Raw genomic sequence first — 17,231 nt, 5'->3', positions numbered from 1 at the left:
TGTCCAAGCATGAGCCCTACTCCTGTTAGAACAGATAGATTTGCATGTGGAATGGCTGCTGCCTTACCCCAAAACCTGTTCATCCACTTCTAGCACCAGGATAGAACATCCTGCATTGTTCTAGTACAGCATTCATTCTGTTATATTTTTAAAAATACCCGTCTACAGTTGGTGCCGCTTTGAGTGCATCACATCAGTAATTCTTATAACAATGTAAGGTGATATTATTGCAGATTTGGGAGGCGGGGAGTGAATGACATTTCATAAATGTTAGTCTTTACTAGGGCTTTTTGTGATCACACTCACTTTTCAGGGCTTTCCAAAGTCCAGTGGTGGGGAGGAATTGATGAGAACAGGCAGAGCCTTATATAAAGAGAACACTTAAAAAAAAAAAAAAGCACTGGGTTTTACCAGTGGTACAACAGAGTAGGACAGTTCCCCCTCTGGACTTCTTTAAGGCCATCTAGTTATGTCTTGCTAGGAGATTTGAACCAAGCACTTTCCCATTTCACTACAACTTCCTAATATGCAAAGCCTATTTTTTTGGGAAGGAAGGAAGGAAGGAAGGAAGGAAGGAAGGAAGGAAGGAAGGAAGGAAGGAAGGAAGGAAGGAAGGAAGGAAAATATGAAGCAGGCAAGGATTCAGACATGATCCTGAGAGAGAAGAATCTGCAGCCTGTTAGTGTTTGTTCCAGCAACACAAAATTCAGAGCCACAAGGCATGACATTTGGCTAGGGTTTTTTTGGTTTTTTGTGGGGGGCGGAGGGGAGTTGATCTGACCGTTATATTAATCCAACCAAAACACAGTGAATTCCATGGCTGCAATAGCAGTTGTTCCAATGATAACTACTTAGGTGTACCTATACTAAAAGCAAAAGCCAATAGTACAATAAGGGCAGCTACTTCAGAAATGCATTTAGATTGTTCTGCTAGGAGAAAGAAAAACCAGGATCTCAAACTAGTGAAAGACCGATGGCTCTGCTTAACATTTCCTCCGAAGCTGAGATTCGAAGTTTGAATCTCCAGTAATACAGTGCATCAATGACTACATAGACAGTATGTAAACACATTTATTTTTCTGAGACAATTCTAGTCATTTAGATACAGAAAGTGAGTTAAAATTAATGCAGTCTCAGACAGACTACCCACCCATGGTTGTCTTTGAAAAGGATTGCTGTTGGATAGAACTTTTAATTAAAGAGCTGCCATTGTGGGGTCTCCACAGCCATTGGACGTGAGAAAGGAAATGCTTCCGAAAGACTAACTACAGTGCAGTCTCAGAATTTCATGAACGGTACTTGAAATGGTGCATCTGTTGCATGCTTCAAGGCCAAAGCATAAGCATAAACTTTGGCATCCACTATAAGGTGCTCTACTGTCACCAGCTCTGTAAAAAAAAAAAGTTTTTAGAACAGGCCTCACTATTGTTCCAAAGAGCACAAAGGGTATGTATATAATGGATTTCTCCCATATGCATTGAATATAGTTCAAACAACTATCAGGCATTTGGTTAAGGCTGCTGTTCAGAATGCAACATTTCAACTTATTGCAAATATTCCTTCCAAGGCACGGTTGCAGCCCAAAGCACATTGTACAGTGCAAACGTAAGTACTTTTTCTTGTATAGGATCTGCCAGCATGCATGGAAACTTTGCTTGCTAAGGCTGCACCTCTTCAGAGTTCAGTCGGGTGATTGCTTCCCATTTGGTAAAGGACATTTAAGCGATCTCACTAGGAGTGTGCAATTCCTCCCCACCACCCCAGTATTTTTCATCCAGGTCTAGTGGAACGGGAAAAAAAGGGATTCCTGAAAAATCCCAGATCCCACTAACAGTATTCAGCTCCAGGGTTTTCCAGAAATCCTGAAGTTTTGGGAGTACAATAGACCTGATGGGAGGTGGGGGACAAAAGCCAGCCCAAATCTGAGCTGGTAGGGAGCAGTCCACTCCCTGCCAACACAGCTGATTGTTGAGCTGTCATCTGCAATCCCTTTACAGGAACTGCCATAGAAGTGTGACAAACAGCTGAGAGCTGGGAATAAACTGCTCCACTCTTTCCAGTGTTTTTCGGATATACCCGCTAATCCCCAAATATATCGGATTTTTTTCCAGGAATTTTTGTCCCTGCGCCCCCCCCCCCCCCCCGAAAAAAAAAATCTAGTTAACTTTGGGATTCCAAAATATACCCCAAAATACTGATATGGTACTTAGAGGTATATTTTTGGCTTCACAAACACCCCTAATTCTCACAGCTGTACAGTACCCTAACACAGGAGCTATGGGAGGGGTTGCAACCACAAAGATTACAATTTATCAGAAGCCAAGGCCCTGTTGTAATAACTAAAAATAACTGATTTCTGTGTAGATAACCAAATCTGCACAATGGGGTTTGCTATCGTTCTGCAAACTCAGGTGAAACTACATACTCCAGAAGCAAAACACAAAAGTGAATAATGATGTCAGCATATGTGCAGATATTGCAGAGCAAAACTGCTGATGTTCAAGCACTGTTTGGGATAAATGGTACATGACAATGGGCAGTGCCAAAGAGAGGTGGCATTAGGAAAACAGGGATGGGCATGAACCACATTTTTGTGGTTTGGTTCATGGTGTATAACTGAACCATGAACCAAACCATGAATCTACACTAATGGATATGCCGGTTCCCAAACAAAACCTATTTGTATAGGTTTGTGAGCAATTTGACGTCCAAATCCCTGCTTTCTGCTCCTCAGGAATGCGGTAGGGAGCAGAAAGCAGGTGTTTAAATGACTTCAAGTCATTTAAACCCTCCAGTTCTGCTCTGCCCTCCCTTGAAGTGGTAGGGAGCAGATCAGGAGGTTTTAAATGGCCCCAAGCTATTTAACTTTCTATTTTTGCTCCATGCCACTTCAAAGCAGACGGGGGGATGGCTTCCTCCATCCAGCAAAAAGGAAGGGGGTGAAGAACCTACCTTGCCAGCAGAAAGGTGGAGGTAAAATATCCCTGGGAAGGTGCTTCATTCTTCTATTTAAACCCTCCTTTCTGCTCCCTGTAGAAAGCGGCAGTAGTTTAAATGGCTCCAAGCCATTTAAACTAAAGAACTGAGTGGTGGAGAGATCCAAGCTGCTCAGCTTTTTATCATGAAAGCTATCACAAGCCACCACGGATTGTGTCAAAATTTTGGAAGTTCATAGCGGTTCTTCAGTTCATGAACTTCAGCTCACAAACCCCGAAAAGGCCAAAATTTGTGACAAACTTTAGTTTGTCAGCTGCTTCATGCCTACCCCTATGGGAAAATGGGATTTCTTCCCCCTTGCCATTCCTTGTAGGACCCTCTCTTTTTGCTTCTAAAGTTGTAAGAGCATTTATTGGCCTATATCCTACCAATCTGTGCATAGAACACAGCATTTTCCTATGTTCCTCTCTGTTCCTGTACTGTTTCCAACCTCCCAGGAGATCATTCTTGTGGTTGTGGGCCATGAATGGAGGAAAAGTCATGGTGGGTGGGGCTGTGAGCACGGTTGAGTGCTTTTAAGTGAGCCAGAATGAGCTGTATGGTTCCATGGGGTGAGCGGAACACAATTCAGACAGCATCCTCAACCTTGTGAGATTTTTTTCAAAAACGAAAAGCAGTCTGGTTGCTGACTCACTGGAATGGTATCAGAAACGGAGTAAATACTGCTGCACAGAAGACTGATGCCGCATAAGAGAAATCTCACAACGAAGAATGTCTCTTTCATGGCAAACCATAGCTGCACAATCTCCTCCCAGAAAATCCTGCCAAGGCTCAAGTCTGAGGCACCTGCCAATGTCTGAAGCTTTTCCTCAATGACCACACTTACCCTCAATTCTCTGCAATAAGTCATTCTTCGGTAGTGTAACGACTTCCACAAATTCTGAGAGGGAACAAAATCAGAAAATTAAGTCACAACTTAATTTTTGCTATAATATGAGTTAACTATTTTAGGGGCCAGAGGAAATGCAGACCTGGCTAGCCTCTGTGCTCTGCAGCACAGTTTCAAAATCACATGCACTAAAGGGACTCTACCACCAGGCCAAGGGCTTCACAGATGCTTGCCTGCCTCCACGAAGAACAGACAAAATAACATCTCATAGTAAGACAGAGCTTTTTCGCCAGGCTTTTCGTTAAGGCAATGGACACTTGATCAATTCTCCATGATTTTCTAAGGGAATAAATCTCCATAGGGAATAACAGAGTTCCCAGCAGACATTTCCCTCCCCTCCCCCCGCTTTCTGACGACCCTGAAGAGGGGGGAGGGCCTCCGAACCGGGGGATCCCCTGCCCCCACCTGGGGATTGGCAACCCTAGATACCAATATTGGGATTTAGGAATATTGGAAAATACTGATATTTTTCGGGTTCAATATATCTGAACCCAAAACATGCCTCCCCCCTACCCCCACTTCCGCACTGTTTTCAGACATTTTAGCTGATCTAAATGAAAGGCATTGCCTGGCTTTATTTATTTATTTATGGTGGTGAGGGTTGCATTTAACCAACAACTTTTAATGAGCCTGCAACTTCTTTCTATTGAAAAATAACAGAATTTATGAGAAGCTGGAAAGATACAACTATTAACCACCAAGACAAATATCTCGAAAATGACCAAGCAGCATACTTATCTGCTGTTCCAGCATATCACATACCTCCTTCAGCTGTATACAGAAAAAAAATATACAAACATTGAAAAATGCATGTTTTGGATTATTAAATCTTGTAAGTTTGCATTACAGTGGCCCCTTCCGCTCTTGGAACTCAACCCAGGTTTTCTTTGAGTTTGACTCGTGGCCATTTACCTTACATGTCTTTCTGGTTGTCACAGCACTCATATACACCAGGACAACTGTGGGGTGGAACTGGGATGACCACAACTAAATGTGGAAATGAAAAAAAAAAACCCTGAGATAAAAATAGGTGTGCACTTGAGTGTAGTGTAGTGTAGAATGTCAGTTCGGGGACAGGGGTGAACCAGGATTAAAGGTCCAGTGCGGAAAGGCCCAGTATGACTTCAATGACTGAATCTAATCTTTGCAGTTCTCTTGCAGCATCCTGCTCTGGGATGTCACTGGACCAAAAAGATTTTTTTGATGTCTTTTCATGTTCCTGATTGGCTTCTTTCTTTTTTTTATCGTCACAATGGTTAAGGCTGCTCTCCAGAGGGCGACTGAAATATCCTCCCAGATCTCCAAAGAGAAACAAATGTGGGTGTTTGAGAGGGGGGAAAGCACAGATTGCAGGGCTAGTGAAGGAATTACTGATGTTCCCACCTATCACAGAAGGCTCTTCAGTTTACATTTATACAGGATATCATTCTCAAGCATAGAAACCAAATACTCAAACATATCCAAGAGCCACAAGACTAAGAAAAGCCACCTCTACCTGTCAGTTTCCTCCTCTCCCAGCAGGTCTGATCACAGTCATGAACATATGAAGCTGCCTTATACTGAATCAGACCTTAGGTCCATCAAGGTCAGTATTGCCTACTCAGACTGGCAGCAGCTCTCCAGGGTCTCAAGCTGAGGTTTTTCACACCTATTTGCCTGGACCCTTTTTAGTTGGAGATGCCAGGGATTGAACCTGGGACCTTCTGCTTCCCAAGCAGGTGCTCTACCACTGAGCCACCGTCCCTCCTCAAAGTCTGGGCTTGTTATCAACTGCCCTTCAACTCAACCCCTTTGAACAATCCTCTGCCACCCTGCTTCCCTTCCTTGCACCCTGAAGTCCCTCTCTTTGGTCTCCTCAACTGACACCCTCCACCACATACAGCAGCTGCTTCACTTGACCCCAGTCCCAAGGGACTCCCTACTGGGGGAGGGGCACACATTGCGTCAGTGCCGGATTAAACCCTGTGGAGGCCCCTAGGCAGTCAAAATCTCGGAGGCTCTCTTGCAAATTATCTCAGAGTTGGAGCGCCCGCCCCGCCGCCTGCGGCCTCCACTGCAGCCTGCAGGCACTTCCCCAAAAGCCCCTTTGACAAAACTGCGGGGGAGAGGCAGAGAAAGGCAAACTTGGCGACGACACCAGCAGCAGCTGCACCAGACAAGTTGGGCAAAGAGTGGCTCAGTTGCTAGCTGCACACACAGGCTGGGAGGGCTGCAAGCAGGGGGGAAACCAGTGGGGGGAGGCGGAAGCCAGCCTGTGGCCCCTAAAGACATGGGGGCTCATGGCCCTGCATTGCGCAGTAACCTCCTGCATGTAGGAAGAAGAGGGGAAAGAGCTCATTCATCTCATAAGGCAAGATGAGCTTTTGATCTTTTCTCTTGCATTTTAGTTTGCATGCAGCTCTGAGGTTATTCAAGAACTGCTAACTGCCCCCCCCCCCCGCATCATTTGTGCCTATAATATGACAAGAGGTCACAGAGCTTCAGTTTGCAAATAGTGGGAGCCATAATTACATCACAGCCACAGCTCAGCAGTAGAGCATCTGCTTGGCACACAGAAATTCCCAGGTTCAATCCCCAGTATCTCCACTTCAAAGTATCGGGTAGTAGGTGAGGGGAAGAGCTCTGCCCGATATCTCAGAGAGCCAATGCCAGCCAGTCAGGAGAAACTATAGTGACCACAAGAGACCAAACATCTAAGATCTAACTCAGTAAAAACCAGCTTCATGTGTATTCCCACATGAAGCGCTGCAGCATGCCAAAGTGGAAAGTTTAGCGTGGCCCATTTCTAATTATTCACTAAATGCATGGAACTTTTTTATACATGCCACCTTCAATATGAAATGGTGAAATCTGTAAAAATGGCACTACCTCCTTCTGTGTAATGGACAGAATGGCTCTTGGTTTCTGGCCATCAGGGAAGTTAAGTGTATTTTCCTCCTACACTGGCTGAAATTTATAATTAAGAGTGATATTTGATTCCTGGGAACATGTGCTAAACCCAGTGCGATTTCTTTTAACCCAAGGAGAATAAGACACAGGTTTTCCTTCTTGACACTGAAACCATTATTTTGACACAATGAATAAAGAAACCGCATCAAAGAGGACAAACTCACCCGGCTTTTGTTTGGGCTTCAGATTGACTTGACTGTCCCCATTGATGGTGACGGTCGCAATGTGTGACGTGCAGTTTGTCAAGCCCGGATCCAAACACAGTGCTTTAAAAAAAACAACAACATTGCGGCATAATCATCTTGAAAAACAAGAACCAGAGCCCTGGAGAACTTTGGAAGCCAATGATCCTCCCTCATCCAAAGGCAGACAAAACTTTACTCTAACAAACAAAATGTACAAAGCACATATTTTCTTATGAGGAACCAGATCCAAAATTCTGCTGCATCACAGAGTGCCACGGGGTAACATGCTGATGCCAATCATCAGATTCTTGAGATCCAGCAAACCCCAGAAATAGCTGAAATCCAGAAAATTGGATGGGGAAGCAACTGGACTGCAACGAACAGTGTGGCTGTGATTTGGGCCACGGTCATAAAGGCTCCCACTGAAAAGCAGCCCCTGTTGAAACCCCCTCCCTGTGCAGGAGCTGCAGTGGCCACTCTGACCAGTTGTGGCAGCGGCCCAGGCAAGGACTGCACAGCTGCCCAAAAGCAGGCATGCCTAGGATTTACCACCACCCCCTGTACTGGTGGTAGAGATGTTAATGTCACTCGAACAGAAAATGTTCTTTTCTGGATAATGTCCTAATTCTGGCACGTATTTATTATGAGAAATGCCAGTAAACTCTTGTGTGTGTGTCCTCTTTCCATTGGAATTTCTATCTGCAGATTGTGAAATGCTCTGAATACCGAAACATCAATTTGTTCAAGTTAAATTTTTGCCATCCTTCTGCTCCATTTGTCCCTTGCCCAAACAAAAATCATACTTTACTAATCTGGTGATGGGGTGAAACAGAGCCCCAAGTCAGCCATTGGAATTTTTTTTAAAAAAAACCTAAAAGCTGCATGGAGCATCCCACCAGCTACCAAAAAAAAAAATTCAATCAACCCTCTAGTAAGCATTTCCCTTTTGACAGGAAAGGCACAGAACAGCAGTCAAGACACTACAGAGAAAAATATAAGAAAATACAAGTCTGTCAATGTCATTCTACAAAGTAGGAGTCAACTATCACCTTTAAGACCAACAAAGCTTGAATAAAACTTTGTTGGTCTTAAAGGTGATATCTGACTCATAATTTGTTCTATTGCTTCAGACAAACACAGTTGCCCACCTGGATCTAATGTCATTCTACATAAAGGGTCACCAACCTTTTTTAGCATATGGGTACCTTTGGGATTCTGATATAGCCTGGTGGTTGCAGCCACAAAATGGCCGCAGCAGGAGGTGGAGTCAAGCATCTAACAGCTGGTATGACTCACCTTCAGTCATATAATGAAGATCTTTGTGCGGTGGTGGCAGCTACTGCCCAAGCAACATCTTTGAAAATGGGCACAGCCAATTAAATTTCCAATGGCCAATCGGGAGCCTTGCTGGGCATCCACTTCTAAAACATCTGGAGAGTACAAACACGTTGCTTACCTGTAACTGATTATCTTCAAGTAATTATCTGTGCACTACAAAAACTCGGGTTTTGCACCTGCACTGAGCCCAATGTCAGAGTTCCAGAGATTTCTTGAAAACTATTTAGGCAGGCTTTCTCCCAACCCTGAGAAGCAGACCTGCACTGCGCATATCTGAAGCTGAGAGAAACTGCCATCCCGCCAGTACCTTTAGCCCACTGCCAGTAAGTCCCATCAAATAAGGTAAGAGATGTCCACTTGTCTGCTTGCTCTCAACAAGCTAGACATTCTGCACTCCCCAGACAGAGAAGTTAGGAAACTGGATGCCATGGCATGAAATCTTTATGCCTATATTTCCATCACTTCCAAAATGCATTGCTACCTGTCATATATGTCTGCATATATCTGTTACTTGTCTTCACAGTTACTTTCCATTCTAGGCAATCTTCCACAAACCTCTCAAGAATTGGCTACCTAAACAATTCAGGAGACTTCCTGATCTACGAAGCAACAAATCTCCACTGTTCAACATGCTGCCTCCTATTCATCAAGTTCCCTGGTGACTGCAGTGGCATTTCGGAGGCATGTATGGTTGCATTCTATGACCTTGCAACCTGATGCGAAAATGAAAGCAGAAGACTTGCCATTCGATGGTGAAGCATTTCCACACTACCACTGATGATACTTTGATGACAGTGGATGATGGGACGGTGGCTCAGTGGAGGGACAGTGGAGGAGGGACGGTGGCTCAGTGGTGGAGCATCTGCTTGGGAAGCAGAAGGTCCCAAGTTCAATCCCTGGCCTCTCCAAAAAAGGGTCCAGGCAAATAGGTGTGAAAAACCTCAGCTTGAGACCCTGGAGAGCCGCTGCCAGTCTGAGAAGACAATACTGACTTGGATGGACCAAGGGTCTGATTCAGTAGAAGGTAGCTTCATATGTTCATATGATGGCCTTAAACATGCTTACAACCTTGGAGTCTCCAACCCTCTGCTACAATGTCAGTTAAAATTGTGGCAGTAGAAGCCTCAGCCTTCAAAACATCAATGACCACCGTCTCAGGATAACTGGAAGAGAAAGTCCTTTTCCTCAAAGTGGCAATCCCAGTCTCAGACCTACTCTCAGAAACCTAAATCTTCTAACAACAAGAAGCACGTGCGGCAGGCTAAACGCTCTCTTTGACTTCCAGGTTCGCATCATGAGCATTCGCGTATCCACCACCACCGCGCTTGTACATACCTGACCACAGCTGTTCTTTTCCAACTGGGAGGCTATAACAACAGACGACTGGGCCCTCGCCATCATTTGGGCAGGGCATGCCATAGACGTTGGGCTCAGTGCAGGTGTGGAACCCAAGTATGTGGACTAAAAGACCACAAAGAAGATCAGGAAAAATATTTGCAGGTGCCACAGTGCCCATGGGCAGCATGCTGGGGACCCCTGCTCTATATACTAATTTCAGTTTCCCTTTCAATGCGATTCAGAGGCGGGGATGGCCCGAGTGCCTCCTGAGGATTCATTACAATTTATTTTTTAAAAAAATTATAGAGGGAGTATGGAACACTCCTTAAGGTTGAGGAACGCATGGCATAGAGAGCTGAAGAATCTTGAAAACAAAAGTTTTATCAATTGCACCCATCCACTTTTCCAGCTCAATCTGATCTTATTTATTTAGTTATTGGATTTATATCCCTCACCCCTCTCCCGCAGCATAGGGCTTAGGGTGGTGCTCAACATTTAAAATGACATACAATTGAACCATAAGGTTCATCATTAGTAAACAGTTAAAATCCTGACACTCTCCCAATGCGCATTATCTTGCCGTATAAACGGCATTATTTTCCTAAGTTTCTGAAAAGTTTTATTTATTTATTTCATTTATACCCTTGCTTTCCTCTCCAGTGGGGACCCAAAGCAGCTTCAATCATTCTTCTTTCCAGCATTATATCCTCACAACAACCCCATAAGGCAGGTTAGGCTGAGATTGTATGATTGACCCAAGGCCTCCCAGATCATTCTTTGACACTCTAACCACTACACCACAGTGGCTCTTGCCAGTTATAGCACCTGGAGAGCACTCGATGATATCTCCTTTGTACCCCGTTTCTTCCTCCAATTCACGCAAAGCAGCAGTCTCTGGACTTTCGTTTTCATCAATGAGACCTACAATGCAAATCAGAACTACAATCAGCTGTATTGAAAGGACATAGGGTTGTTGTGTCACCAATGGGACTAGGAAGACAGCATAAGGCTTCTTAACTGCAAGCTGTGTGCTCTGATAGGACGCATAAAAAGACAGATTCCTTCACAGTGATGAGGCACATTTTCACAGCACAGTTTGGGCTAACTGACACACAGGTTATGCAATTATCATCTATGAAGTCTTGAACCTGTGAAAGTTGGTCTCATCAAGGGAAAAAAATGCAAGTCTCTCATTCTTGGTTTGGAAAAAAATATCTGAAAGCTTGCAGGCAGGTAATCTACTACATCAGGGTTTCCAAACTTTTTCCCTCTGTGTCCCGGTTATTTTTACACTTCTCCTTCATGGCCCACTAAAATTCAGGGGTGGAACCAGGAGACTTTGGAGGTGGAGCCGGGAGATAGGAATTATATCATTTCCTGTGGTGTCACTACCAGGTCAAGGGCCAAGTGATGTCACTTCCAAGACACAATGAACCAAAACTCCACCTCTTCCTGTGATGTCACTTCCAGGGCACTCCCCCAAACCTGCCTCAATTTCTGAAATAACTTCATTTTCAGAGAAATCTCTCTGAAACTCATGCTGGGCCAAAATGGGGGTGGAAAGTGGGTGGTCTGCAACTTTTTCATACTTTCCCAGGGTCCTCTCTTTCCACCCTCACACCTGCATGCACCTATCTGTTTGTGTGTTCTTCTCCAGCTTGCAAGCACTCCTAATGCCCATGTTCAATTGCCTGCACCACCTAAACACCCCTTGCTCAACAGCACTGACCAGTGTATGCAGTTGGGAGTGTTGTTGCCATTGCCATCAGGAATGCCAGCACTGTGTACCACCCACACTGGGCCCTGGCAGTTGCTCTACCTCAAAATATGCTGACACATTTAGTAGGCCATTCCTTCAGCTGCTACTACTGGAACCCTGCCTCAAGCTACAACCAAGCTTGCTTGGTTTCAAGAAAATCTTTTGACAGCTATTTTTCATGCTTTTCCTTGGCTGAAACACTGGGAAATTGCTGTGAAAGGTAGCAGAGAATTGTACTGCAATTAATGAATTAATTTCACATTATATGAAGTTCATTCAAGCTTTTCTGCAGTTATCCCAAAAAGGATATTTATGAGGGGCTTACAGCTTTTTACTGGCTGTTTCCCATGCCTTTAAAAGCAATCTGTTCTGCAGATATTTAGTCAGTGAACTTCTTTCATCCTTTTTAATATCTCCAGGAGTTTAATTTTGGTGTCAGACAGCTGTTAAAAGCAGGACCAGTAAAATGGTGCCAAGTTCATAGTACCATCACTTCCAGTGCTGTTGAGATATACAGCCGTAATCTCCAATAATCTCTTTCTGCCCCACACCTCTCACTCTCACTCACACAGAAATTTCATAGAAAGGCCAGCTGGCTACAACTGAAGATGCCAACTTTCATTGGCAGAGTTCCTATGACTGCAACAACGGTATGATGAACAGAAAAGTTTCATCCAGTAATAATGGATGGAAAGAAAGAAAGAAAGAAAGAAAGAAAGAAAGAAAGAAAGAAAGAAAGAAAGAAAGAAAGAAAGAAAGAAAGAAAGAAAGAAAGAAAGAAAGAAAGAAAGAAAGGGAAAGAATTAAATGGAAGGTAAGGAAAAGACATGGAAAGAAAGAACATAAGAGAAGCCTTGTTGGATCAGGCCAGTTGACCATCCAGTCCAAAATTCTCTCACACAATGTCCAAAAAGCACCAGAATGTCCACCAGTGGGGCCAGGGCACTAGAAGCCCTCCCTCTGTTGCTCCCTCCCACAGCACCAAGAATACAAACAGAGCATCACTTGTAGGGAAAGAAAGGAAGGAAAGAAGACAGACAGACAGACAAAGGGGAAAAAAGCCTTACTCACCATCAGATGACCCCAGCCAGCAACAGTTCTGCCCAGTAGTTGTTTGGGGGAAAATATAGCTACTGGAATGCCCACTCCCCATCCCTCCCAGCTGAAAAAAAAATCCCCCCCTTCTTTGCTGCCCAGGCCTCCCGGGGAAATCTCCCCAAAAGAACATACTGCAAGGCACATGAAAGCTCATACCTTGAAGAACACTTTGTGGGTCTAAAATGCCAGTGGACTCCAGCTTTTCTCTCAAACACTGGGAGGGGGGGAGAAGGAAGGAGAGGCAGCCCAGCTCCTCTCTGCACAACACAGAGATGGGGGGTGGAAGGAAGCAAAACAGAGCTCAGGCTTTGCAGTCTGTGTCAGTCTTCAAGGCTAGCTTTTCTCTACACAAACACAGAGATGGGGGAAGGAAGAAAGGAAGCAGAGCAAAGCTCATGCTTTGCTGGAGGTGGGGTTAGCTTTGGCTTTTCTTGTGACTCGGTATTGAGGCTTCTGTGTCCCGGTGCCGGGTCGCAACCCTGCAAATGGGAAACGCCGTACTACATGATTAGAGAGAGGAAGGCAGGGTTCCCCCAAGTTTTTAAGGAGAGATTTTTAAGCAGAGGCTAGATAGCCATTTGACAGCAATGCTAATTCTGTGAATTAGGCAGATCATGAGAAGGAGGGTGGGAAGGGCTGCATCAATGCTTAGTCCTTGTGGCCCTTTCTTACATGCCCAGGGAAATGCCACTTTGGGATCAGACAGCAATTTTTCTCTAGGTCAGTTTGGCAAGGGGTCCTAGAGGTTTTTGCCATCTTCTGGGCATGGAACAAGGGTCACTGGGGATGTATGTGTGTGGAGAAGGTATTTCTGAAGTTCCTGCATTGTGCAAGAGATTGGACTAGATGACCCTGGAGATCCCTTCCAATTCTACAATTCTAAGTACCAAAAAAGAACTTTAGTGGATCTCCCCTAGGGTTGCCAACTCTGTGCTGAGAAATTCCTGGAGAGTTGGGTATGGACCTTGAGGTGGATGTAATTGTGGGAGGAGAGGAACATTAGCAAAGTGTAATGCCACATATTCTACTCTCTGAAGTTTGTCATATCCTCCCCAGAGGAATGGATCTCTGTAGCCTGTTGTAATTTTGGAATATCCCTAAGGTCCCACATGGAGGCTGGCAACCCTACCCACAGACAGGCTACAGTCGCAGTGTCATTTAGAGTGAAAGGGGGAATCAGGTTTGAGAAATCCAGCAAAGCAAATCTAAAACAGGCTCTTAATAACATAGCAAGTTATGGCAATAAGGGTGTGATGCTGATATTGAATAACATAGCAAAAGCCTTACTCTAGTTTATTATTTTTCTGAAGCCTCTCCATTCTCAATGGGCGTTTTCCCACAGAGCTTACCTCGGAGCGATGTCCCTCTTCACCGTGCAGCGTTTGCGCGGATTTCCCACCAACTGCTCCGCATAACCAGGAAGAGCCGCGGCTTTTGCGTCAGTAACGTAAAATGGTTTTTAGCGGTTTACATCTGCGATGCAAAAGGTCTGGCACTTCCTGGTTATGCGGAGCAGTTGGTGGGAAATCCGCGCAGACGCTGCGCGGTGAAGAGGGACATCGCTCCGAGGTAAGCTCTGTGGGAAAACGCCCAATGTTCGGGGGGTGGAAAGTAAGTAAGTAAAAAGCAGCCAGCTCCATAAGCTCCGGTGGGACTGGGCAGATGCCACTTCTGTTCATCCAACACATTGCTAGTATGTTTAGAACACAGCAAATGGAAGTCTGGAAAAACATCACATACATATTCCTCGCGGAAGGAAGGGCACAACACATGCTACTGCCATTCCTATGCTGTCAGGTTCTATTTCTGTCAAAAAATAACTTGCAGAAGCCCTCAGAGCTGAGTTTCAAACAGATTATGGGTCTGTTTAGTATAAGTTATGATATGGAAAACAGCCATGATCTCCTATTAAAATCAGAATATGGAAAACAAGGCAGCCACTCACCTGCTGGGAATTCCAAGCAGTACACGCCTATGGGGGGCCTAAATTGTTTCACTAGAACCACACAGTCATAGTGGAGAGTTCTTTGCAACACAGGAATAATAGCGACCCCTGCAAACACAGATAAGAGTCACGCAAACAGTCACAAAATGCACTAAAGGAAACTAGAAATGCCTTTGGCTATGCATTCGACAGATCTGTTCACACTATCAGTTGAGAACACTGTTTTGGAAACCCTGAGTGCCACAGAGGATTCTGCAATATGTTCTAGAGTATATCCTCATTTTACACAGAGGGCCAACTTGGCACGTTTGGCCTCACTGTTGCTCGACATGAATTTGAGAATGTGACTCCTCAAGTCCACCCCATTCCTCACTGGGAAAGATCAGCCATTGCATGCCAAGTCCCTGTCCAGGAAACTTGTCTCCCAATGACTGCTTCTCTTTGCAGAGCCCTTGAGAAACTGCCCCCCAAACACTATTTGAAAAACCCTGGCTTGAAGAGTTGGGGGTGTGGCCTTTTTTCCCCAAGTAGCTCTGGTAATCTGGCTACAAGCATCCAAGTGCACTGAGCCATGCTTGCATGTATTGCATCTCCCTACCCATGCACCTTTCAATAAAGGAGTAGTTTCTTCTTTTTACTGTTTTTGGGTCTAGTGACACTCACTTCTGCTCATTATTAGGAGTAGTATAGTAAACAAAAATTATCATAGGCCCTTTTCAAACTGCTTTGGTATTCTCTTTTAGTAACTGGTTGCTAATGGATTTTTTCTGTCATTTCAGACAGTCATGTTTTAGTAACTCTCCACTAGCAAAATTTATTTACTTGTTCATACAAACTTGCTTATGCCATGTTAGCAAAGCATGGTCAAGTCACGTTTGAAGGAAACCACTTTTTTTGTTCTCAACTCCTTTGTTATGCTTCTGAATCATTGTGGTGTGCTGTTTAAAATATCCATAGCACTTTCTACAGCGCCACTCCCCCCGCCCCACACACATGATCTTCCTTAGACTTAAAAAAAACCCCAACGTTCTCAGGTGAGCACTATAGCATTAAACTACAAGAGCACTTCAGTGCTATAGCAGCACCATTGAAATGCATTGACTCAACTGAACCACTACAGCACTGATAAAATGGCACTGTTTGAAATGACCATAGCGCTTCAGAGACTGCTCATTGGCAGAAGAAAATTTACTGTATGAAACCCATTCCTGTATTGCTTTACTCAAAATCGGACCAACAACGAATAACACCCGTTTTAGAATGGTAAAGTGAAAAGGGCAATAGTTAGGAAACCAATTTCAAAAATTAGAATATATATATTATGTATGTATGTATATATGTTACACTGAATACCTGTAGTTCAGTGAATATTTGGAAAAAGTTCACACACACATTACGTATATTTTGATTTTTTTCCTTTTTGCATGTGAAGCAGGCCTGCATCGATGTTGGGACTTGCTTACCATCAGCTGAAAGCCCCTCTCTTCTTGTTGTGCGCTTTACAGATTCCCATACTCTGTTCAAATTGGAGGCAGAAGATAAAGGAGGTGTTAATTCCAAAAACGAGATATTAAAGTCGAATCAAGAGATTTTTCATTGCCATGTGCTAATGTCATTCTTAAGAACTGTGGTTTTCTGGAGAATTTTATACTTCACAATGCAGATTTCAAGGCATATGGCAGACGTCAACTTGCTAAACAATAATGAATCACCAAAATTTTGCACCAATTCAAATCCTGAAACAACAAAAAGTGGGATTCTGCAGCTTGCATGTATTATGCAAATTAAACAAATTTGAATAGCGTATTTTATTGTACATAATTTATTGTGCAGTTACTTAGCATTTTCCTACACAAACAGGCAGCTGAACTGTAAATATAGGCATAATAGCCAGAAGCAATTAGGATCTTTGCTTACACAGTTAAAGATATTGATCATTATACTATATGTTTAATTCAGCCTTCCTCCTTGTAACTCAGTACAGTGGGTGCTTCCCCACAGCCCCCTACACTTACACATTTTATCCTCACCTACCTAGTCACCTATCTAGTTTTGTGTGTCAGTAAGGATTTGAGCGAAAAGTATGAAAAACTTTACAGAGTAAAAAATTGAGATGCACATCCCTGCCCCAAAGACTTAAAATCCAAAGGTCACAAAAGGGGAGACAAGGGACAAAAGGGCAGAAGCAGCAGATAGAGAACGCTGCAGCACACCATTTGTGACTACAAATGACCAAGTAAGCCAGATCCTCGATGTCAACATCTAATGACAGCATTTTAAAGTGTCTGCCATATTTCATTCTCTTGAGTTCACTCTTTAATGTGGGATCTTATTCAGCTTAACTTCACTGAACTCATGCCAAGGATAGACAACACACAAGAATCTTAAGGTTCTAAGCCTTCTGAAGCCCCAAATGAGATTGTCAAGAACGTTGAGGTAGGGCATTCTTAATATGCAGATGACCCCAACTCTGTATTCCATCACCTTAGTCTTCAGATGCATCTGTCTCAAGTTCTGACCCAAGGCTCTGAGCTAAAGTCAGATGCCTAAAGGAGAACCAACTGAAGCTGAATCCAAACCAAAAAAAGGTGATCCTGGTTGGGAAGGCTGATGTTTTAGGTGGATTTGATCTACATGGTGGATGGAATAGAGTCTCCATTTTTAGAGCAATTTAAGAGCTTGAGGATGATAACTGACACAGCCTTATTGTTTGAGAAGGAGATTGATGCAACA

General features: G+C 43.9%; 1 protein-coding gene across 1 annotated transcript in view; it reads right to left on the bottom strand.

Moving 5' to 3' along the window:
• Nucleotides 1-1,055: 1,055 nt before the first annotated feature.
• The window catches only part of NUDT5 (nudix hydrolase 5), a 33,327-nt gene continuing 17,151 nt past the window's right edge, over nt 1,056-17,231 (bottom strand). The window contains exons 3-9 of the mRNA XM_060257867.1: nt 15,962-16,014; nt 14,499-14,606; nt 10,522-10,617; nt 6,996-7,101; nt 4,400-4,404; nt 3,824-3,877; nt 1,056-1,388 (exon numbers count right to left, since the gene is read on the bottom strand). Coding sequence (XP_060113850.1) covers nt 1,279-1,388; nt 3,824-3,877; nt 4,400-4,404; nt 6,996-7,101; nt 10,522-10,617; nt 14,499-14,606; nt 15,962-16,014 — 532 coding nt within the window. The 3' untranslated portion in view covers nt 1,056-1,278. The remainder of the gene's footprint in view (nt 1,389-3,823; nt 3,878-4,399; nt 4,405-6,995; nt 7,102-10,521; nt 10,618-14,498; nt 14,607-15,961; nt 16,015-17,231) is intronic.

Source organism: Heteronotia binoei, chromosome 17, assembly GCF_032191835.1.
Source record: "Heteronotia binoei isolate CCM8104 ecotype False Entrance Well chromosome 17, APGP_CSIRO_Hbin_v1, whole genome shotgun sequence".
NCBI classification, from domain to species: Eukaryota; Metazoa; Chordata; class Lepidosauria; order Squamata; family Gekkonidae; genus Heteronotia; species Heteronotia binoei.
This window is presented reverse-complemented; position numbering and strand designations above follow the sequence as displayed.